Below are 23,383 nucleotides of genomic sequence, written 5' to 3' on the forward strand. Positions count from 1 at the left end.
AGCACTGGAGGCTTGAGGTATTAAGACAAAGTTCAAATAAAATTGAATAGTGTATGTTAAATAAAATAGTGTATGTTAAGTAAAGACAGTGCCAGGACCTGGAAGTCCTTATGATCACTGTAGAGCATTTCAAACAGCTGAGAATATTGCTTACTATTTATATCATCAGGTAGAATCTGAAAGCAAATAGTAAAAAAATAAACCTAAGTTTTCATTCATTTGAAAAGTGTATGCACTGTATATATTTGAACACCATGGGTCAAATTTAGAAGTTGAAAGAAGGCATAGTAATTTATATTGTAATACTGTATATGTTGAATATAAAGAGTAATAGACCAACAGACTGGGAGAAAACAATATTTAAAGTGGTGTGGAGCAGATAGATTAACTTTGATTTCAATACATCCTACTAATTGCTTTTCCTGCTAAATTCTTCTATTTTTGCTACATAGAGTAGAAATAAAACAGTACTAGATGCACTGCTGAGTTGAGGATAATTTCTGCAGCAGCCAACAAATTGGCTGTACTTCTGTTTGTTTGCGTGGGGGAGTTCTGACATTTTCCATCAGCTGGAAAGTTGAGTTTGTGTGTTTTCCTACCATTGAGCAGCATCAGCTAGGAGTTAGCATCTATTTATACCTTAAATTATTCCCATCTTCTTTTTCCAGAATAGTTTGTAAAAGTACAACACAGGTTAGGTGCCTACGAGGTGCGTTGGTATATTCATTTTGCTCCTGCATTTCATTAGTAAGGAATAGCATGGCTATTCTTGGCTGTTGTTTGTGCTACAGCTAAAAGAATGCCTTAGACTAACTTCTCCCAGAAATGGTGACGTACCTCAGGCAAAAAATATACCAGGGACAGAATATGAAAGCAGGGCATGCTCCTTAAGTTGTTTCTAACAATATTTTTCTGATTAAGTCATGAAAAGTAAGGAAAAAACTTGGCTTTGTGAATGAGTCTGTAGGGTGGGGAAACGGAAAAGTGAGTTTGCTGTAATCTGTTGTGTTACATTGCACTACTTAGGATGGTACAAGAAATTTGATGGTTGGGAAATTATGAATCAACATGCTCAAAAAGAAGGTTTACCCTTAAATTTCATTAATTGTTGTTCAGCTCATATATATTCAATTGGGAATTTACAAAAAAGAATGTGTCTAATATCACTAAGGACAGCATTGTCCTTACAACAGTTTAATCTTTCCTTTGAGAAACAGTTAATAGGTCTTTATGCTTTACCTCAGTTAGTATCACAGCAAAATACTGTGAAAGTGTGAAGATTATGCACAAGTGCACAAAACAAATATCAGCATCATCTGTACCTTTCATTACTCTCTATCTTGAAGGATGTTAATGCTGTTGAAGTATTTGGAAACAACACATATATGTATGGATATATGTATGTATACTGTTTCCTGAAGAATCCATATAGTTAATGCTTTATGTGTATGTCCAAACAGAAATAGACTGAGGTAAAAATTCCACTGTATGGTTGTTTGAATTTCTGTTACACTGAATCCAGCCTGTTGTAGTAATAGGCTCTCAGAACAAAATTCCCCAAAGTTCTAAAATCTCTCTGTTGTATTTCAAAGCGTTGGAGATGTCTGACACAGGTTGACCAGCTCCCTTAAGGTCCGTATAGTCATGAAGTTTTACAGATGTGAGAAGGGGTCTACAAGGGTTGTACCTGTGGTCCCAAAGAAACAAGGGTGGTCTCTATCACACACTGATAATTCTCATTTTGCCTCTTTTGTTCAAATCCAGTATATGAATTGAATTCAGACTCCAATCTGTTAGACTACACCGTAAGTAATTTTATCTATAAAAACATGAAGTTAAGTATGAACAAAGGAGAGTACATCAGATGCCAAGAGGCAGAGACATCACTGACATCAGACTAAGATAAACGGAAAACAGCCCTCCAACAGGAAACAGCCCTTGTCACACAGCCAACCTGAGCCGAGGGTGTGATGCAATACAATATGAAAGCAATATTGTTTTGTTAAAGTATGTTATGAATTTCAAGTTGCTTTGCTTTGCAGATCTCTAGAGGAGACATTGATTGGGGCTTGGCTACTACTTCTCCCCAGCCTCAGCTCTTGCTGACGGGGCTCTAGTTTGACCTTTGAGTGACAACCTGGCCAAGGAACAAGAGGGAGAAGGCTGTGAAGACAGCCGTGTCAGCATAGCACTTTGAGGAGGCAGCCTCATCTCTCAGACACATATTGTAAGAATTAAAAGTTTAGGTGTTCAGGAGAGAGACTTAAAAATGGTATCTTCGTATTCTGTATATTTGCTGTTTCTTATACATCTTGTGAGTCATATTTGCACAGGTGGGGTTTAAGAAAAGCCTGCTTTTCTCAATGGAGTAACAAAGTGCACAGTAGAGGGCTAAGGATTTCCATCAGTGATTTTATGAAGATGAATGACATGTCACCACGGAGAGAACTCACCCGCATTTTAGCTTGGCATAATACAGTTTATAGGACAGGAAAGCATTCATACTACTGTGCAGTGTAATTTCTAGCCAACCGTGTTCAAGAAAGAGGAATTCAGACTGAAATAGGTAGAGGGAAAGCCTACGAGGATAATGAGGAACCTAAATTATGGGAGGAAGGGAATTCTCCATCAGCACTAATCTCTGTGATTTTCTTTGGAAGCATTTTCTGGTGGCTAAAAAAAAAATAAATTCCTGGGATTTTCTGAATATTTTAATTTAATGACTTCCATATCAGAAAGGGGGACCCATGCCAGTGATAGTGCTGTGAGTCTGCCATCTTCTCATCCTGTGCTATATCGTGGGTTTTGAAGGGTTGGGTCTTTTTCCAAAGCATCATAAATTTGTCATTGGTTGTTAGAGGGTTTCTTATTGCAAGACAGCAAGGAAATGCAGAGTGGTTATGGACTGGGTTTAGTGATCATCTTGTGCTGGAGTGTTTAAAACAGTTCATTTCATTAACATGATTCTTTTAATTAAAGTGAAATATTTTCACTAGTGTTCTCAACTTCATGTTTCATTCTGAATTTTTCTGAGAAGGGTTAAAAACTTTGCAAATAACATTTGTGTTGTGTTTTTTTTCCCCTCCTGAAAAGGTAAAGTAGAAAGTCAAAAGTAAGTGCCATGTTGGTGCACTTTGTTTACCATAAATGCATTTCCTGATGTGTTTGCTCTGTGGGCTGCACAGTCTGTTGTCAGGTGAATTCAGAACATGGTGCGTTTGATTTTTTTTTTTATTTCTTTCCATCACATCTATTTATGTCACTAGTCCCACCCAAAATATTTTCTTATCCTTCACATTTATAGCCCTTAAAAATCAGTAGTTATGTTCCACCACTCCATTCCCTCTTTGCTCCCATTTTGCCAAGTTATTCATATTCCTCTGCATAAAGATAACTTCCTTTAGAAAAAATTATCATTGAAGCTCTTCATTGGTTTTAGGCTTTATTCGTGGCTGGCTTTTGGTTGAAACCTTTCTTTTTAGGATGTAGAGCACAGAATACAATCTTACTTGTCTCCCAGGGAGACAGAGCTTCCTCGGGTATTTGTGATGTGCTTCCTCACTATATGTAACGTTAACTTGCTAAGCTTCTCTCTCTCTTGCTTTCCTCACTGTATCATATTGCAAACTTGCAAATCATCAGCTCTTCACGATCCCTCATGTGTCCCTTCAGCTGCATTACTTGCCAACTTTTTTCCTACTTGTTCATGCTCTGAATTATTTTTCCTGGGCATATTTAAAGATAGCAGTAGTTTGGAGTTTGTTCCATGAGCTGAGTAATTAAAATACCAAATTTAGCTTTACAAAACCTCATTATTGTACTGCTTCTTCCTATTTTTTTGCATTTGTTTGCTTTTTTTTTTCTGTACTTATGCTCAGAAAAACAGCCTTAACTATCTTGAAGCAGATAACCAGCTTGGATCTCAGAAAGCCAGTTTGGCATTCTGAGACAGTTTGACATTCATTGGAAACTGAAATCTAGCTACAAAAGAAAGGTAGTGGCAGCCATTATGAAATTCTCCTAGCTTTTCTTCTTCTACTGCATCTGTAATTTGAAGACCGTATTTGCAAGCACTGAGCATATGCAGAGTATGTTTCTGATTTCTAAGCAGTCCAACATCAAGGTCATTTGGTGCAAATGCAGACTTTGCTTGACTAAAAAGTAATGGGAAAGCATTATACAAGTTTATCTGTATTTGACAGTGGAAGTTATGATATAGCTAATCTGCTTCAATGTCAGGGGTAGCCTAGAACACAGAGCAGCAGTGTAGTTTCACAGTGCTGTCACAGTCATCACGCACTGATGTTGATGGTGCTAACATGCATTTTTTGTCTTGGCATACACTTTATAGATACTGTACATGTCATATGAAGTGGTTTAATAAGTTTGAAAATCCAAGACCAGATCCTGGGAATTATTGTGTATCTGCAGCTTTTACAGAAGTAAATTCTAAACTCCAGTCTTTATACATTGCCATGGTAGGTGACATCAGTAAATCTGCACAGTGTTTTCAGTGCTGGAAACAATACAGTGCTATGAGTGAGCCTTTTTGGAGAACACTTTCTAAGATACTGCATTACAATAGCATTTGCTTCCCCCCAAAATACTAACTGAAAAGTATGCTGTGTTGTTTCCACCATGGTTGGGGAGTTGGAATGAGATGATCTTAAAGGTCCCTTCCAACCAAACCATTCTGTGTTTTGTGGAAGGATCTCACCTTGTTCTGTGTCATGAAGCACCGAATTTGAAGCTTTAGGTCCTCTGTATCATTAGCAGGAAGCAGAAGATTCTACTACACTGATTTCAGTTCATCTGAAATTTTCTGCATATCTGTTTATGACTGTAAACTGACTTCAGTTGGGAGTCTCAGATGATTTAACTACTAATTTAGACACCTGAGTTAAGGGCCACTAATGAACATGGATGAAACTAAGCCAAAATTAACTCTGAAAAGGATGAAGTTTTTTTCTCATTGATTTTCATGCTATTTTATGGTGAGATTTCAGCACGTGTCATGAATATGTATATAGGGAAATATATGTGGAGTTAGTGACTGGTGGTTCTTCCCATTCTGATGGATGATCTCATGACAACAGAAAGGAGGATCTCTATATAATTGCCAGGGATGACATAGTGTGTGTAGAATCTCACTTATACAAGATCAGTTATTAAATCCCTTTGAATTGTGTGGGGTACATCTGACTGAATGAAATAGGTATGCTAAAACTAGTGTTTAAATTATTTTTCTGTGCTAATAAATAGAAGAAACCAGAGCACATTCTGTGGCATTTTGACAGTAAGTGTCAAAATGGAGCTTCTATTCGAACAGTCAAGCCTTCTTCTTTCTCCCCAGCCCCAAACACGATTGCTTCACACATATCTTCTATTAAGAGCAGTTCCTGGTCTGTGCTATTTTCTAACGTGTGCACAGACATCATCAGGGAAGGGGCTACCTGGCTTTGGCCAAAATCATACCAAAGAAAGTAATAAAAAAGTTTCAGTTCTGGAGCATTGGTCCCAGCCCAGTTTAGTTTACCAGTACTGAGAGTGTGATATAAACTGGGAGCCACAAATGTAGGCAATGAAAAACGTTTCTACTGGTTTCAACTTTTAGAAGTTGAAGAAGTATTGAAGTTTTAGAAATATTTATAGAAGGCATACATGGGGATAAATACTCAGAATAATCATTAATCATTGCTTCTTATATGATAAATCTTAGGTTATTTCTGTACTGATACCATAAAGAAAAATGTTTGTTGTACTTGTGTTCTTGCCATAACTCAGCTCTGTGCATATAAGCATGCTTTACTGTCTTATTACGAAGCTGTACTTTTAGTGTAAGATGTGACTAATATTCATGGAACCGTTGTGCTGGATGGGGATCTTTAGGTTCTGCCATATTTATTCAGCAAAGAATTAGAAGGGTGTACCTGGGCAGTATGTATACGTGGGGTGTGTTGGACTTGGCATGTGCCCAAGACAGTAACTACATCTTATAGCTAGCAGCACAGAAGTTGTCAAGCAAAATTCACTGAAAAGTTTATTTGGTAAATGAATCTTATGGACTGCTTGCATGTGCTTATGCTTAGTCCTTAAAAGGATATTTGATGTTTATATTCTAGTGTTTTGTGTCTTAGGCACTACTGTTTGGATTCATATGTCTGTATAAAAGCAGAAAAGAAAAAAAAAAACAACAAAACACCTTACTTTGCAAGTAATGTTGCGCATCTTGAACACATTGCTCTCTGCTGTTACCCTGTTGCATTCAGACTACTGTGCTCCTACCTAGATAAAAAAAGCAGAGTGAAGCATTGTTCGCTTTAAAGATGGCATTAAGTAGTTCTGCCCAATTGAACCTCAGATACTGTGAGAGAAATTGTGCCTTAGTGCGTCTGTGCATCCTTCTCGTGCATTCAGAGCCCTGCTTCTGTTGTCGCGCTTGAAGAACTCAGTCCTCGGCTGTATCCTAGGTAAACCTGTGAAAACTCTTATTGGAAGGGGTTGTGATCAAGAGTATTGATCCGGTCTGTTCTCAGATTATGAAAGCTTGAATACCCTTTACTAAAGTAGAGTGGCAAACATTGCCATGACGCTGTTAGGGGCACTCAAAAAGCTTGCTTATCCTAGAGAGCAAGAATTCCTTGAATCCGTCAGAAAAAATGTAAGTGTATCATTGAGAGTTTTAGTAGCATTCAGAAGGACTTGCTTACACTAACTGTGCTTTTGTTTGGAAAACAAATTAAACTCTGCAGGGAGCAAATTATGCTCTTCATATTCAAAGGATTTTCTTTTAAAAATTCCAAAAAAAATCCTTCTTTCTGTCACTTAGTCATAGGGATTATACATAACACAATGAGAGATATGCAATGGAAGGAATAGAAAAAAATAAATTAATCTGGTGCCGAAGTGAAAATTTGGGCACTAATAAATAGAAACTGTAGATAAGTTAAAATAAAATAAGAAAATTCAAGGGGGATTTGTAGTCTGTAAACTACAGTGATGTTAGTAGAAGACTTTTGAACTCAACAGCTACTAACTAATCTACAAAGACATTCATGGTAAAAAAAAATGCAGACTCTTCAACTCTTCTACAAAATGTTGGGCATTCACACTTTTACCACTTCAACTGTTTTGCAGAAACAGTTTGGTTACTGAGAAAAGTAAGTTTTGCTTAGAGCAGGTGTTTATGAATTGCTATAGAGTTTTTTTTTAATCTTCCTGCCTTAACAGTATGAATTTGTATGTGGAGTCATCTAACTTTGAATTTCAGTTTATTCATCCTTAAAAAAAGTATGGTAAGACATCTCTGGGGGACTTAGTTCTTATAAAGCACTTTGAAATTTCCAAGGATAGTATTGTCTATCAGCTGTGTTTAAGATATTTGTTGTGTTGCATATTTAATATCCCCAAACATTCATTTGGGATCACAGGACATCTAGAAGGTAAAATAGAAGAAAGCGCACATAATATGGGATTGCTTCACACCAGGAGTGAAATAGGTTTTTCGTAACTTCTGTACATTCTTTCGTTCTTTTTCTGTCATGAAATCATTTGGTTTTTTGTATATCGAGCTGTGACAGACAGTGTGCTCATGCAAGAAACAAAATGTCATCTCGAAATGAGCAGCTGAAGAAGAAATTCTTAAAGATTTTAAAATATACTTTCTTTTTGACAGTGTGTTCAAAGGAAAAATTGAATAGAGGAGTGTGTTTAGGAAAGGGACTGAGCAAAGCAAGATGGCAAGCCTAGAAAGTCCTGTTTTGTGCGAGGAAAGTGTAAGCAAATGCCGGCTGTTTTGTCCTGCGCGTTTTCTTGGAAATCTTCTCAGCACAGCTGTGTTAATAAAGCAGGGTACGCTTCCCTGACCCGAGTTGTTTTGCCTACAGGTTTCTGCATACTGAGTAAAAGAAATTGTGATTAATGTGGCACTCCGTGTCAAGGGTAGACTGTAGATTACCATTAAGTGCATCATTATGTTAGCTTTGAAAAATTTACTAGGTTTCACCTGACAGATAATAGCTTTTCTTTTGCCAACACAACAGAGGAATAATAAACTAATACATGGGATGAACCAGATATATCAAAAGAAGTGTTACTTTTGACAGAGAAACGTTTTTTACTTTTCCTCGTTTTTCTGAAGGATTTTAAAGTAAAACTTCCTCACTTTCTTCCCAGCCCTGTGATACAAAATCAAGCCTCCTTTCCACATCCTGGTGCTATCGATACGGGTCAGGGGTGTGTGGCTGCAGAGCCATACTTGGATGCTTCGGTACTTACCATGGGTCAGCGCGATGGCTCGCTTATAAAAAATAATAGATTGCTTCCTGCTTCTGCCAGCTGATTTCATCTCTGGAGTTGCTGTGGGCTGCGAGTTGCGTAACGGGCGAGGAATCCAAACCTTGAGTTCTTTTTGTTGGTGGTTATTGCATTAACCGTTCCTACACCCCCAGTGAGGAAAGAACAGATTATTCAGCAGGAGCAAATACTTTCCAAAACCTTCCCCACTCAAAAGTCAGAGCAAGCCTCCAGTGACCATCGATTGTGCCACTAAAGCACAGTGAACCAGCAGGTTAGTTTTGAAGAAGTTTTAGTTTCTGATAGTGTAGGAGAAATATTTTCTTCAGTGGGTCAGAGTTTTGTTATTTTACAGCTTTCGTAGAGAAATCTGAACATGATCAAGAGGTGTTGTGGGCAGGGACAACCTGTCCATTGGGAGCCAAGATGTATGATCAACAAAGCCTGTCTGCAATTAATGGATTCATCTACTTGGGATCTCTTCTGAACAAAAAACCCACAAAATCTTTAAAATGGCTCCTGTTCGTTTTTGTCATTCCTATCAGGCTTCTCACTTCCTGCCTGGTCTTCTGTCCCATTTTTTTTTCTCTTAGTAAGATGGCATTATATATTAAGATCAAGCTACAAGGTGGCACAGCTCTCTCCTGGCTCATTTTAAATGCCCACATAATCTCAGGTGCCTGAGTTTGTAGCCAGCATTTCTTATGCATAATCAAAACTGCCTGATTTCAGAGGCATTGAGCTCTGCTCGTTGACTTCACAGGAGTTAACAGGTCTGAAAATCATGTCACTCTTTTGAATACTGATTGTAAGTGGCATCTATTTGTTCGTGAGGTGTTATATCTTCAATGTTGTCATTTACCAGTCCCTAAAACAAGTAGCATTACCCACTCAAACTTGAAAGCATAGCTGCCAAATGTATTTCAACTCTTTCAGTTGAAGGCATTAATGAAAAATATTAGTCTGTTTTTTTGGCTGGATCTGATCTTCATACTTTCAGTGTCTTTATATAGAAACTGTTTAAACATTTTACAAAAATCCTTTGTTTGTGTGGTCAAGGCTAATAAATTGTGCAGTGATAAACAGCAATTTGTTGTAAATTTAATTGTTTAATGTTTTGTTCTCTGTTCTCATTTTAATCAAAACAAAAGATTTCCAACTGTTTTTGCAAATCCCAAAACGCTGAAATAACCATTATGCACTAAAAACTTGAGTAGACTCAGTTGTTGCTGTATAGCCTGCTCTGGGCAGAGTCCTGGGCTCGGGGATGTCCTGACTCGAGTTTCAGCTCTGGTTTCCTTAGGAAAAAGCAGGCTCTGAGTGTCATAGCAGTTGTCTGAATGTGGATGTCCTGTCCCATGCTTCACATGCTCACATCTAGAAAGTGAATGACTCTACAAATAGAATTTTTTTTCTGATTTGAGTGCAAATGCTGGATGTTAGAATTCAAACTAGTGCCCGAGCTCCCTTCAGAGTTAGTTAATTGGATATCCTCCTTCTGTGATAGCTCTTAACTTTTATACCACCACCGTGTTTTAAATAGATTAAAATCTTGATAGAAAGCCCAGAAGTACAGGAATGTGCATGAGTTCTTTACATAGGTAGTTTGGAGGAAACCTGTGTTTTGTTCTTCAATATTTGCATGAAGCAGTAATGACATGAAGCAAATCATACTCATTTAGAAATCCCTCTTAACCAAAGCTCCTTGGTCAACATCATTCTTTCGAGGACTCACTTCTCCTTTGAAATAAGTGCTTTCTCTTCCCTCTGTCATGTAAAACTAGCTGTGCAGACCATACGTACCTGAAAATTGATAGCTCTAGACACCAAAGTATATAAACAGTGACAAAAAGGAATATAATAGTGGATAATGTTACGTTTTTTTGTTGTTAACAAGATCTAAACCACAAAAATTTGTGAGATGCTGCATTGTATTACCATCCCTTGAAGCACTGAGGTCTTGAGGTCTGTGTAATGTAAAGAGTTAGAAGTAGATAATGGAAATAGAAGAAGCTGACTGCTGACAAGACAAAAGAGAAACCATGCCTTATGCCTTGAACTTTAACTGTGAATGTAGGCATTATCCTGGGGGCTGAAGTCTTGCACTTTAGTAGCATGTCAAGTAAATAACTGGTAAGCAAGTTAAAAAACATTTTACAAATATTGTTTATTGTCAAAACAATCAGCAGTGACAATTTCAGTATAATGTAGGAATATATGCACTGTTTTTAGCAGGCTGACCAAAGCACAGAAAGGGTAAGTGATACGACCTACAGTTCTCAGCAAATCATCATGGGCATGGGGCATGTTTGCCTGTAGGTTCACTGGTTGACTTATAGAAGTCCCCAAATCCATTCAAGTCTCTGTGAGTAGTGCCTCTGATTAGCCAGCTCTCTGCCTTCCCAAGTGCTTAACCAATAAATATCCCTAGACTTTGAATCAGGGGTAATTTGAACCAGGAGATTTGGATTTCTTGCCCTAGTTATCTGTAACACTTTTTGTATTTTGATTTATTGCCATCACAAGAAATTTCTATCATTATGTGTGAGAAGGATTTCCATGAACAAAGGGGTTGTTTGCCTTTGCACATTACTTAATGATGTACAGCATGGCATTTGCAGCTGTGAATACCCGATGCTTTGTAACAGATAATGCCCTCCATCTACAGAATGACTAGTTATATAATAATTCTGGAAGTTGTAACATGAATATAATTGTGTGCCATCTATGTGATTTCAGCTGGTGTAAATTGCAACTAGATGAGATCCTGGCACTTGATAAGACAAAAATGATTTTAACTGATGTTGAGTGTTAGAATCTTTTTATTTTCCTTCATCTTACCTGTATAATTCTAATTCACTTATTTCATATGGCTTTTACAAACATCTGTGTCATTATAATAAAATACGTTAAGTCTGTTGTATCCACAGTGGTATTGCAAAGAAATTGAACTACATCTTTAAGCAATTCAGCAGGCAAATGCACGTTTCAAAATCCTGGCTCAGGAATCTAGCAGTAAACTAAGAAATAGCTGATAAGTGTTTGAAAAATATAAATTTTGAATTTCTTTGTTATTGTCTGCCAAAGATTAAAGAAAGAAATTAAATAAAATTACCCTCCATATTACCACCATCTTTTAAATTTGTATGCCATTAAAAATGCAGGAATGTGAGAGCTTTGTAACAGCTTTCTTGGTTTGTCTTTCTTTTGCCTCCAAGGTTTAGCAACTTCCCCCAGTGGTTAGTACAGCACTCCAAGCAACTAATCCTGTATCTATAAACTGTGATGTCAAAGGATTAATGTGTGCCTGGGAACGCAGGTCAAATCTGCTTTAGATCACAAGAGTTTGAGTTCAGCTCCTAGCTGAAATATCACGAAACTACCATATAATTTAGTACAAGTCTTGCATTCCTATACTTCAGCTGCTGGTTGCCTTTAATAAAAAGAGGCCCAGGACTGATTTCCCCGAGAATGTATTTTTCTTTGTCTACAACCAAAGTAGTATCAGCTGGAAAGTAGAAGGATTTCTTAAAATAGTTCTGTATTCGATATAAATAACACTTTCAAAGTCTGCTTTTAAAGTACTGTAGAAAGTGCAGCACGGCAAGTTACTTCTATTTCCTGAATTACTGCTGTTTGCTGTGTTACAATGCCCAGATTTTGTGAGCATCCCATCACGGCATGCCCTGCCTTCTGCCGAGAGAGCTGCTGAGAGCATGGCGCTGCACACAGGTGCAATGGCATGCAGGAACTGACTCTGCTTTGGGAGTAAAGAGAAATATTTGAACATATTTTTTAAAATACTCATTTAATTTGTGTAATATGTGGAAAGATATATGCAGTAACCAGACATCTATAACTGCATCTTTTTCTGTTTATGCTGAGTCTCCAACAAAGCACAGCGATTTATACCTAAATGCATACTGCAAATGTAATATCCAGAATCTCTCATGTTTTGCCTTCTTGATACTTCTGCTATGTACAGCAGTTGTGTGTCTTCGAGGCATTTTCCTATATGAATTCTTCTAATATGTTTATACTTCCAGGGAAAAGTGGCAGGTATTCTTTAAGAATATTTGTTTGATATTAACATGGAAATATACCAGGGAGTAGGAGTATCAATTTGCTTTTTCTCAGTGTGGGTAGGTTTTTTAATTAATTTCATTCTGTTTTAAGGCTGCAGTATATTCTGTTATCATAAAATAAAATAATGCATTGGTTTTAAAATACAACTATTTCATTTTGGCATGCAGAAAGCAGTCGTGTGTACCGCTGTATGCACCTTAGTGAGGAGGCTGTGTGCTTCCTCTCATGCCCTGACCAGGCATACCTGTGTGGAACTGCAAATCAGAAAACCTGTGTGCTGTCAGACTGTAAAGATAATGTCTTGGCAGTGGAAATTTTTAAATGTGTTTGTTTGTTTTGCTCGGAGAGAACAGTTAAGAGAGCCAGGTGCTTCGCTGCCATATCGGTCTGCTCCTGTGTGCTGCCCTCTTGTGGGGCCAGCTCCTGCTGGGCCGGCCTGCTGGGCTCTCCTGCCCAGCACCTTATTTCCCAGCTAAACACATCCTATTCTGACCGATAGAACCCAGCATGTCATAACCAGCTTCTTGTTTGCCTTATTTTAAGAAAATAATAATCTGGGCATGCCACAAAGCCTGCCTATGTGTCCGCACCTGGCAGACCTGAGCGGGCCTCACTTGCCACTTTGCCTCCTAGGCCAGGCTGTGGTGCTGCGGGACGCTGCTGACGGTGGTTTTCTCTTGGCCCGGCAGGTTCTGCGCTCCGTGCTGCTGTTTCCCACCATAGAGCGCATGGCTCAGTCCCCGCAAGGCAAGCTGATGACACCCCTGCTGTGCAAGCTGCGGTACATCCTGTACATGCCCGTCTACCTGCTCTCCTTCTTGCCGGAGGGAGTCAAAGCTTCCCTGGTGCGCTTTGCTCTGCGAGGGATGAAAACCTGTGATGAGTCCTCTATAACAACCTCAGTAAATCTCTTCAGCGTGGATTGCATTGGTGAGCGCTTTTTTTTTTTTTATTGCACCAACTTTTGTATTGAGTTGTGTAAATGTTGATGTACTCTTGTACACAAATGCTTCATACTAAAGCATGAATTACTTTTTAAGGACAGGTCTAATCTTTTCTCCAATTAAGACCACAAGAACAAGAAAATCTCAAACAATTCAATAAAAAAAAAATCTTAAGGGGAAAATAATGAATAAAATACTTTCCAAAAGAATATATATTTGTTAAGAAAACTCTAACCTGTATTAATAACAGTATCTCATGTGATTAAACCACTGCTTTACAATCTAAATTTATGTTATTTATCCCTTCTTACCTTTTGCCTTTCCTTCATATTGGGTAGTGAAAATAAATCAATAATCAGTTTCACAAAGGGTTCTTCACATCTGTTTTTTTAAGCTATGATTTAACTGTGGATTTTGTAATGTGAATTGGAATATTGGTAAATTTAGGAAAGGGTCTTCAGCCTACAAAACCACAGAGATGTTACTTTGTGCAAAGAAGAATGTCAGTGCTTTTTGGGGCAAAGACAGAAGATTAACGTTCTTGCAGTGATATGGCACACTGTATGCGTATTTTACACATTCTAGCAACAGGAACAGCTTTAAGAAAGGGAATAATTTCAGATAAATTATGTTAAGTTTAGAATGAAAACCAGAACATGGATTGTGCTATATTCCAGGTATTTTAGTAAGTTAGCAGTTGAAAACAATTTGGACTAGAATTGACATGCTAACACAGTAATAATAGCAAGAAGGAAGTTTAGATTGCATTAATAGTAGTAAAAACACATTCCTAGATTTCCAGTTGTGTTCTGTCTTCTATCAGTTAATTTTACCTCCTAATCGTCCAAACAGATGTGCCAGAGTGATTCTGTGCTTGCTGCGAGTCCCTTTAACCTCAGCCCATATCTGTGAATGTGTTGCTCTGTACCAGCCTCTCTTGTAGGACTGTGCAGAGACTGAAAGCAGGATGGGCAGCGAGGGTTTTTACTGTCAAACCCCAAACAGTGTTGTTTATGTTGCACAAATGTGCCATAATAATAGTTGCTCCATTGTAGTACCCCGTACCTAACAAAACCAGGCTCCTGGTTGATAATGTAAACTTCTGATAGGAGCCATATGGTCTGCTGATTGGGTTCCTGTTAATTTATGGTAATTTTATGATGTCCAAGGAGAAAACTTCGATGCAGTCATATGTACATTAGGAGTTCAGGCTTCTTCCTCTGCTAATTTATTCTCAGAGAAAGGTATGTGGAGGTCTGTGGGGTCATGTCTCTACAAGCCAGGAATCCTTCTCTGGTCCACACAGATAAACTTCTACCTCTCAAAACAGGTAGCTACATCCAGAGTTGTATTGGAAATGGTCCTTGGCCCGTGTTAACCTCCAAAAAAAGCGTGGCCAGACATTGTTTGTGAGTGCTGTTTGGCCAAGACCACAGCAGTGCCAGGAATAATTTAAAAGAGTGGATTTCGAGTGCTGCTGTTGGAGCCTGATTTGTCAAGCTGCTCAGTTCCCTAGTGCATCTGTCCTGGGGTGTCTGCTGGCTGTAATTTTCTGGTTGCACCCGTGTCTGATCTGTGTCCAAGCTACAAGGAAAATAGCAGCAAAAAGTCAGGCTAAAGGGGCTTGTACTCATAGGATGTGATCTCTGTCTATGATCAATTTCTTGACTGAATTCATTATACCAGAATCAAAGTCTTTGTGAGCCAAAGTCTTGTAAAACTTGCACAAATAGGCGTTATTGATGCAACTCATTCCTTTGGGCTTGTGATATCATCTTTCTTAGCAGAATTCCCCTTCAGTTCCATCTTTGGAAACTGATGATATTTTACAGCCCAGTGACTCAGGACCACATGCATGGATTAATAATTGTAGGGCTTTCCGGATATTGTCTGTTAGCCTTCTCTTGTATTCTTTGTGGACAATAGAAAATGTAACCCTTCAGCAAGAATTGCTAAGCTTAGCATGACAACTGAGACTGTCCTACGGAACTGCTCATCTGCAAGTGAGTGAAGTCCCTGAATTTGTGGTAGATATTTTTCTGATCGACTCTTTGTCCCTTAATAAACTGTTAGATATGGTTGAGAAATGTTGAGCAAATGAAGTTGTTTCTCCTCTCCAGGAAGGTTGCATGTCAACTCATTAAAAATACACATATTGCCTTTGGCATGTACATCTGTTGCATTACTGTAATTGTAATAAAAGCTGTGATTAAGAGCAGAAAAGATGGTAAAAGTTTCCTTAAAACTAATACGTCCGTTAAAACAAATCAACCTGCCAGGGATTTGTTACCACATCCAAAGCTTAGTCACAACAATGTTTTCTCTCCTCTGAAAGGAAATGAGATTTGAAAACTTAATTATAGCGGAACTGTAAGACTTAGTGCTGCTCCCATTGAAATCAAGAGTGAAAAGCTCCCTTCAGTGGCAACCAGATCAGGGCCCCTAGTTGAAGGACTCAGTCAGAGGGGTTAGGGTGTTGTGAAGGAAGAATTATATTACCTGTCTATCCAACTGTTTCAAATTAAGTTTGCTCCTGCTTCTTATCCAAAGTCATCTTTCCATTGTCCCAACCTTGCAATTGATGGCATGGAGAAGCCCCAGTCAAACAGCAGAAGTTGTGATGACATTGTCCAGAAAGGTAACATGGTATAAAGTCTTATCCTGAAGGGGAAATAATAGGAGGAGGAGAGACAGCAGGAACTGTAAAGAAAATTGATTGTAGGGAAGGATAGGAAGACATAGCTTAAAAATAAAAATGAACTTGCTAGAATTAAGCAAAGGGGTCTGAAAGCAGCTTGCCTACCTGGATTTTAAACTTCTGGCAAGGATATTTTGAGGCAGAAAAAGTATTACAGCTAACAAACTGGCATTGAGATACTTGTGTTCATGAATGTATGGGATGAATAGACAGAAAAATTGGACATGAGTGACCATGAGTTATCTGAAACGTCATGCTGTTTATTCAGGCTGGCAAAACAAGGATACCCCTATCTAGGACGGTGATGGTTATTCTACAAATCTTGTGTAACTCTTCAGTACTGGAACACTTTGGCACTCCAGCCTGTTGAAATTTGTAAACATTTCTTTGGTGACAGATGCCAGTAGCAGACTTACAGTGACAGTAAACCATTCTATCTACATAGGACAGGATTTATTGTCCACCAGTTTGACTGGCAAACTTCCTCCATTTGTTTCTGCAGAATTTCCACAAAAGCACAGACATTACATAATAGGTAAACACTGCAAGGCTTTTTTGGGAGGCAGGCTCCCAGGTCAAAGGTTAACGTCTGGATGACAGGGAAGATACAGATAAGCACAATAGCAAGAAAAACCTCCAACTGGCCCAAAGGGGGTCGTCCTTTGTGATCTTGAACCTGTGACTTCCCTTGAGGAATCTCCCTGTTTGTTTAACCTATTCACAGAGCGAGGGACTACAGAAATCTGGGGGTGAGGGAGGGAGGAGAAGGACTCCTTTGTGGAATTCGGGCAGGTTGGGAAGAAGGGAACTCAGAAACCTGAAATGAGGATTTCAGAAGTGTTTAGACTATCACACAAATGAAAGCTGGAGACAATAGATTTTCATTTTATTTTATGAGTCTTCTTACAAGAGATGTTGTAAGAGGACAGGGAATGAAGATTAAACATCAGAATTTAGATTCAAACCGTAACAAATTCCAAGTGTGCAGACATTCAGATTTCATGTGTAGTGTTTATATTTCATCCACGTCACAGAGAAAAAAGTGCTAAGGCAGTGTTAGGCAATCTACTCTGATGCGTGAGTTAGGAAACTGTATATAGTCCACAGTCCAGTGAAGGATGGTTTGTTAGATTCCCAGGTATGGAAAGCTACACCACCTCTCTCTGTTGGCTGTACAGGTTGGCAAAATTACGTGCCTGGAATGACTTAGAGGAGCAAGTTTTCTCATAGGATAAAATCTTCAGAACTGGCAAAAAGAGCATCTGTGGAATGAATTTGTATCAAAAGCCAGTGAAATGTAGGCTTCTAGTTGCTGCAGACCACTATGGAAATGGAATATAAGCTTTACATTAACTAAGTTGTTATAAAATTTCACCTCCAGGGAACCAACTGGCAAATTTCATTCTACGTTTGAATTATTCCCACCTTGGGAGTTCTCATGTCCTGAGATCTGCTTCTATTCTAATTCTCTCTTCTTAAACAAGGAGATGTTAAATATGACACTAAGAGTAGTCTTCATCTGCCCACATGTAAACATCATGCTGTGAGTTGGCATCTAAAGCAGGTCAGGTGAATCGCACCCTACAGATGACTTCTCTTTACAGACTGCAAAGGGACCCTATCTCTGCTAGGTACCTAAACCTAGAGGAGATAAATCCGTCTCTGCATCTACGGGCTCTTCATTTTGCTGCTGACATCAAAAATCAATGGGATCTGAATTGCACCCTCACTGCTGGAAGGAAAGGCAGATAGCCCATGCTTTGACTGTGTTAAAATTTACAACTGCTGGTTTCTAGCAATAGCCTTGTCATTTGCTTCCTACCTTATTTGAAAACTCATTTCACATCTTCAGCTCCACTTCCTGACAAGTAAAACAGGAAATTTTTGGAGAATTCTATTGTGAGGCTAAACTGCTGTAGAAAAACCCATCTCACTAAAATACTCAGGTAAGGACACTGTGTGGTGTTATTTTCATGACACACATGAACCGCTCCAAATATGCAACTGATATTTTTTGGTGCAAAAAATGACTGTTTAAAGTATTAGATAAGTATTTAATAAATGAATTCACATGAAATGATGAAATCAGAGCACTTTGCCCACCCAGCTTTTAATCAGTACTTTAGAAATCTATATAATAGCTTATTTTTATAGCTGAAGTTTTATAGCTACAATGTAATTTACTTTTCTTTCTTTGTTTTGCAAAAAATGATGTTCTTTTCTCACACTGAAATGAAAATTTAACTCCTAAAAGCAGTGGAAGATACGATGAGCACCTCTGAATCCATCATGGAAGGCAATGCTCTTTTGATTGGAGTTGTATGGAACTGAGCTCTCTATTCAGGCATGTAAGGCCAAGGGGGCATTGCACATTATATTCTGCTTTTTCATCTTGATTTAGGGATCTGTGTTTTTTTAATTACCAACAGTTTGTCCAATATTAGTCAAATTTATCTGATTAGTTTACATTAGTCTATCTAGGTCATCTCATTTCAAACACATTTTAAGAAGAACCTGATATTCAAGACAAGCAGTGAGCATCAGTGAGCATTGCTCAAGACAAGCCACAAGCTATTGCCCAGCATCCCATGGCTGATCACCAGCAGAACTGTACATAGATGTACATCCCAAGGCATAAGTTTAACCTTGTAAATAGATAGATATGTTAGTCATGAGCAACTTCCACAAACCACATCAGCTAGACAGGCTGATGTGCATGCAGTGCATTTTAAAGTAGAGTTAGAAACTGAAACCACAGAGGATTTGAGGTACCACCTTGAAAACTCACACCTGTGTTTTTCATAGCAGGCATGAGAGTAAAACCTTTCCCTCCAGCTGCCACTGGACAACTGTGCAGATGAGTAAATTTTCAGGTTGATTTTTTCAGGACACAATTTAAAGCCCTGGTAGTAAGAAGTGATTTCTTTTTTCTCCTGATGTATGTAAGTTTTAAATAACTTCTGGCTCTAATGAAGAAATCATTCCAAAGATTCTTTTTTTATATTTTTATAACTAAATATGTATAGTATTTCAGAGATGATGATAGCTAGACAAAATTTCAGGGCAGAAATTACCAGCATGATGAGTAAATCATAACTACATGAACTAAATAAACTTATATCTGGGCCTAAGAGTGTAGCATATCACAGGTAGGCAACAAAGATGAAGCTCAGCAGGTATCCTCTCATCTTTCTGTATGCATTCTTTGATACTCAATGGTGCATAAAGAGGTCAAAACGATAGAGCAGACAACCTTCCTCCTTCTCACTAGTTTCTAAGTGGTATCCACATCATTTCCTGAAATCAGGTAACTCTACAGCGGTCTCTTACAAGATGCTTTTTGCCTGTATTTGAATTTGCTTCTGCCCAGGGTCAGAAGGCTGCTGTAGGCAGCCCACCAGTCCAACCCAGCGTGCTAAATCTTCTGATCCTGCAGAGTTTCTCTGCAGGCTCCTGTGTGCTGTCACAGCTGAGCCCTATCCACTTCTGACATTTTAAGTGATGATCGTAATATGTATTTCTGCAAAGTGTTTAAGAGAGTGTTTCCTTACCTGTGGAAACACAGTAATATTTTATCACCTGCTTTGCAGGAAAAGGGGCCAAAGAATAACAGCCTTTAATATTTTCATGTTTCCTCTGCTACTGTTTATTTTCCTGTGCGATGCCTGACTAAAATGTTTGTTTAATGTTGTCGGACAACTCACCTTACCAAGGCAGCACTTAAGCTGACGGAAAAAGCTCACATCTGCTTTATTCTTTCTGCGAGTGAACTAAAGTTTTCCTTATTTAAAAGTAGGATGCTCATATTAAATTACTGGTGGAAGGCAATGACTTTTATGTATTTATAGTCCTATTTATTTTTTAAAGTCAATCTGCTTCATAATTTACCCCACTTCCAAAAGAAAGAAAGACATTTAACAAGGACTTTTATTACTTGTGAAAGCTTTTACTTTCCTGTGAAAACCTTGTGAAAATAATAGTAATAATGTGGAAATTTCTCATTGGTTTTATTTCTTTTAATTATTCTTTTTCTTCTTGGGGGAAAAACCCAACGTAAAAGACTCCCATCATAAATATTACTCATAAGGCGTGAATGTTTGGATAGCGGAGCTGCTGATCATTTCCATGAAATGTGAGGCACTGTTGGGATTTGCTTTGGGAAGGGGAGATTGTTTATTCACCCCTGGTGGGGTTTCATCCCTAGGGATATGATTTACTCCCACAGACATGCAACGAGTGTAACAATACACTGCAAACGGCATAAAAAAGGAAAGGGTAACATCAAGAAAGCCGAAAGGATGTTGAAAATAACTACATGCCAGTTAAATGCTACCAGCTACAGTTCCTTTCTGCTAGCCACTGTCAGATACAGTCACCTGTATGTTGGTACTTTATTTCCCCTGGTCCCACTACAAAACCCCCTGGATTCAGGGGAAAGATCCCCTTCCACAGTAGACTCATGCCTTTTGTCTAAGAGGTGTCTGTCTAAATTTTTCAAGGAATACAGCTCCTGGATCTGTCATAACTTGTGTTTGCTGCTTGGGAGTTTACCTTGATTCATCTAAGTCCTTTCTGAAGTTAACGTATATATTCTGCGATCTCTCCCTGTAGTCCCAACAGAGCACTGAAGCACATGCTAAAGCCATATCTATGGGTAGACTTTTGTGTCTTGGAGTAGGCTTTCTGGAGCTTAACGTTTACAAAGCTGCTGAGTAATGCAATACCTGTCATTCCATGCAACTAAAGGCAACACCAGTCTGTGTAATTCCTGCAGTCAGATAATGCAGTATTTCGGTCTGTTTTGCCAATACTGCTTGTCAGGAAAATGTCAACCAGTGTTCATTGTCTGCCCATCCTAACTCTTTAACATGATTATATTGTCAAGGTTAAAACTCCATAGAGTCTTCATGGGTCTGTGGAGGAAATGCTGGTTATCTGGAGAAATCCCAGTGGTGCAAGAGATTACTTACTGGTTAGAGCAATAGCTGACTGTATTTACAATGAGTTTTAAAACAAGTGGTTTTATATTTAACGAAGGGTGATGCAAAGTTCACCTTTTGTACCAATCAAATCCAGTGCACCCGAGAGGGACTTCACGCCATTCAGAGGACAGTGTGGTGCAGTTGTTGAACACCATCAGGCTTCCTCAAGGAAGGGGCAGCATCAGGTACGAATCCAGTAAAACACTTAAACTGACCTCCATAAAGCTGCTCACGTGCTCAAACACTTGTCTAGGAGAGCATATTAACTCCCGGTAGAGCCCAGGCAGAAAGCACAACGTGGAGATGCTAACTTCCTGCATACGCTGCCCATCCTGGGGGACTGAGGACCACCTTCACCAGACCCTTCTGTGCCCCTCTTAGACAAGAAGAGAACAGATAACTTTCCATGACCAAAAATCTGGACTATAGCAGAAATCTCATCATCACGGCCAACTGCCAGGGTTTGTGAGAGCTCAAACTGGAGATTCCTCCAGCTAAGGGGTAGTTCTGTCATTTGAAGATAATGGGAGTTGCTCCCAAGCAATCTTGGGCAGGATTTAGTCCATAGACACTTCAGTTTCCATCACACACCTCACTTCTTCTGCATGTGCTTCATCACACAAAGTAAAGGAGTGTTTTTCACACTCCTTAACAAAGCATCTATTGTTTGTAAAACACTTGCATATAATTGTTGAATAACTTTTTGTTTATTTTTGCCTTCAACCCCTGCTATGCTTTCTCAAGCACAGCTGACTGATTTTCATGTGTAGTTCTGATCTTCCTGCAACTTTAATACCAAGCAGATTAAAGAAGTCCGTCATAACAAATGCAGCTATTTCTGCCTAATTGTGTTGATCGTGATTATATATTAATTGGTATGATTTCATTCCAAATTCAATTGTAAACTGAACCAGAACCCAAAGTCAATGTTTACATCTTGTAAGCCGCTAAACATCAACATTTTATCTAATGTGTGTGTGCATGTGTGGAAGCACATGTTCCTGCTTTAGTCATCCTTGATACTAAGCAGTTCCTTCTGTTTGATGTTTTAAACAATGTTATACGATATTTCCAAGATTGCTGTTGGCAATAATTACCAGTAGAAAATATGTTTTCCCCATAGGAAATTACACTGCTGTTTGGTATTATTAGTTCGTACCACTGTGTTCTGAGTCTTTCTGAGGAATGACAGAGATTGCTTCCTTAAGAGCAAAGGATAAACTGGAAAGGAAACTAGTGTTACACTCCTCTGAAGACCCTTGCAATAAGATAGGCAACTTACCAGGAAAAAAACTCTGACCAGATAGTACTACTTTCCCTGAGGATAACATGTTTTCAAAAGCTCAATCTACTTTTTGCAGGGCATTTCAGTGTAGCATGAGAATCCAACCCAGAACTGATTAATCATTTTGCAATTTAAGCACTTTCACTGTGGAGTTGAGAGGACTTTTGAAAGAGTCATATATTACATGTCAAGATGCAGATGAGCTCTGTTGCACTATGAAAATAGTAGTCTTTGGCAAGCATCTTCCCATTTAAATTAAATCATTTTCTTTTCTTCTATCCTCTGTCCTCCCCCTGAACGACAAGCAAATCTCTGCATCCAAATTAGCAACTCCATGTAGTACAGCCGTGGATTTAGAAATAGACTGTAAAACCTGTAGGACAGAAATGATATTTTTCCTAATAGTTTGAATAGCCTCTGACACACTGAAAGCCAAACCCCAGCCTGTGACCTTTAGCACTCCCACCTAATTATTTGCATCTAATTCGTAGTTAGAAAAATGATCTGATCAGGCAGTCAGTTTTCAGTTAGGACTCTTCACTTTTGCTACATTTAACAGCAAATTGTCAATTAACTTGTATATTGTCCAGTTTATCTTTAAAGAGACCAGGAGTGGGAATTAAAACTTGCCAATGTTTTACATATTTTGAAACATTTCTCAAGCATTTCATAATACCAGATTATTGTGAAATTATCCGGCTGCCAGGCAAATCTACTAAGGGAGGCCTCAGTGAAGCATTCTATGAGAGGGAGACCAAGAATTTGTGGAGGTACTTCAGCAGTCCCTTGTGTGACATGAGAAAGAATCATTTCAGGTTTTTCTATGTTTAGCGCTGCCAGTACCTGACAAAATGTGTCCCCAGTCTTTACTGCAGTCCTTAGCCAACACAAATAATAATTTAAAGTAATAGCAATAAGCAATTAAATGGCAAATGGTGAAACAGCAAATGCATTCTGTGAAAAATAAATAACAGTAAATGATAGTTTTCCAAGGCAGAGCATAAGAAATGTCCTGGGAAACTGCAGTCAATGTGGGAAAGAAGGATGTATGGAAGCAAACTACAGATAGTGAAAAACTGTTACAACTAATGAC

At 38.6% G+C, this 23,383-nt stretch overlaps 1 protein-coding gene across 3 annotated transcripts in view; it reads left to right on the plus strand.

The window, feature by feature from the left end:
- LDAH (lipid droplet associated hydrolase) overlaps positions 1-23,383 on the plus strand; it is a 119,487-nt gene that overhangs the window by 69,193 nt on the left and 26,911 nt on the right. For all 3 annotated transcript variants that reach the window (XM_040550782.1, XM_040550784.1, XM_040550783.1), the window contains one exon: positions 13,071-13,311. In XM_040550782.1, coding sequence (XP_040406716.1) covers positions 13,071-13,311 — 241 coding nt within the window. The remainder of the gene's footprint in view (positions 1-13,070; positions 13,312-23,383) is intronic.

Source organism: Cygnus olor, chromosome 3, assembly GCF_009769625.2.
Source record: "Cygnus olor isolate bCygOlo1 chromosome 3, bCygOlo1.pri.v2, whole genome shotgun sequence".
NCBI lineage: Eukaryota > Metazoa > Chordata > Aves > Anseriformes > Anatidae > Cygnus > Cygnus olor.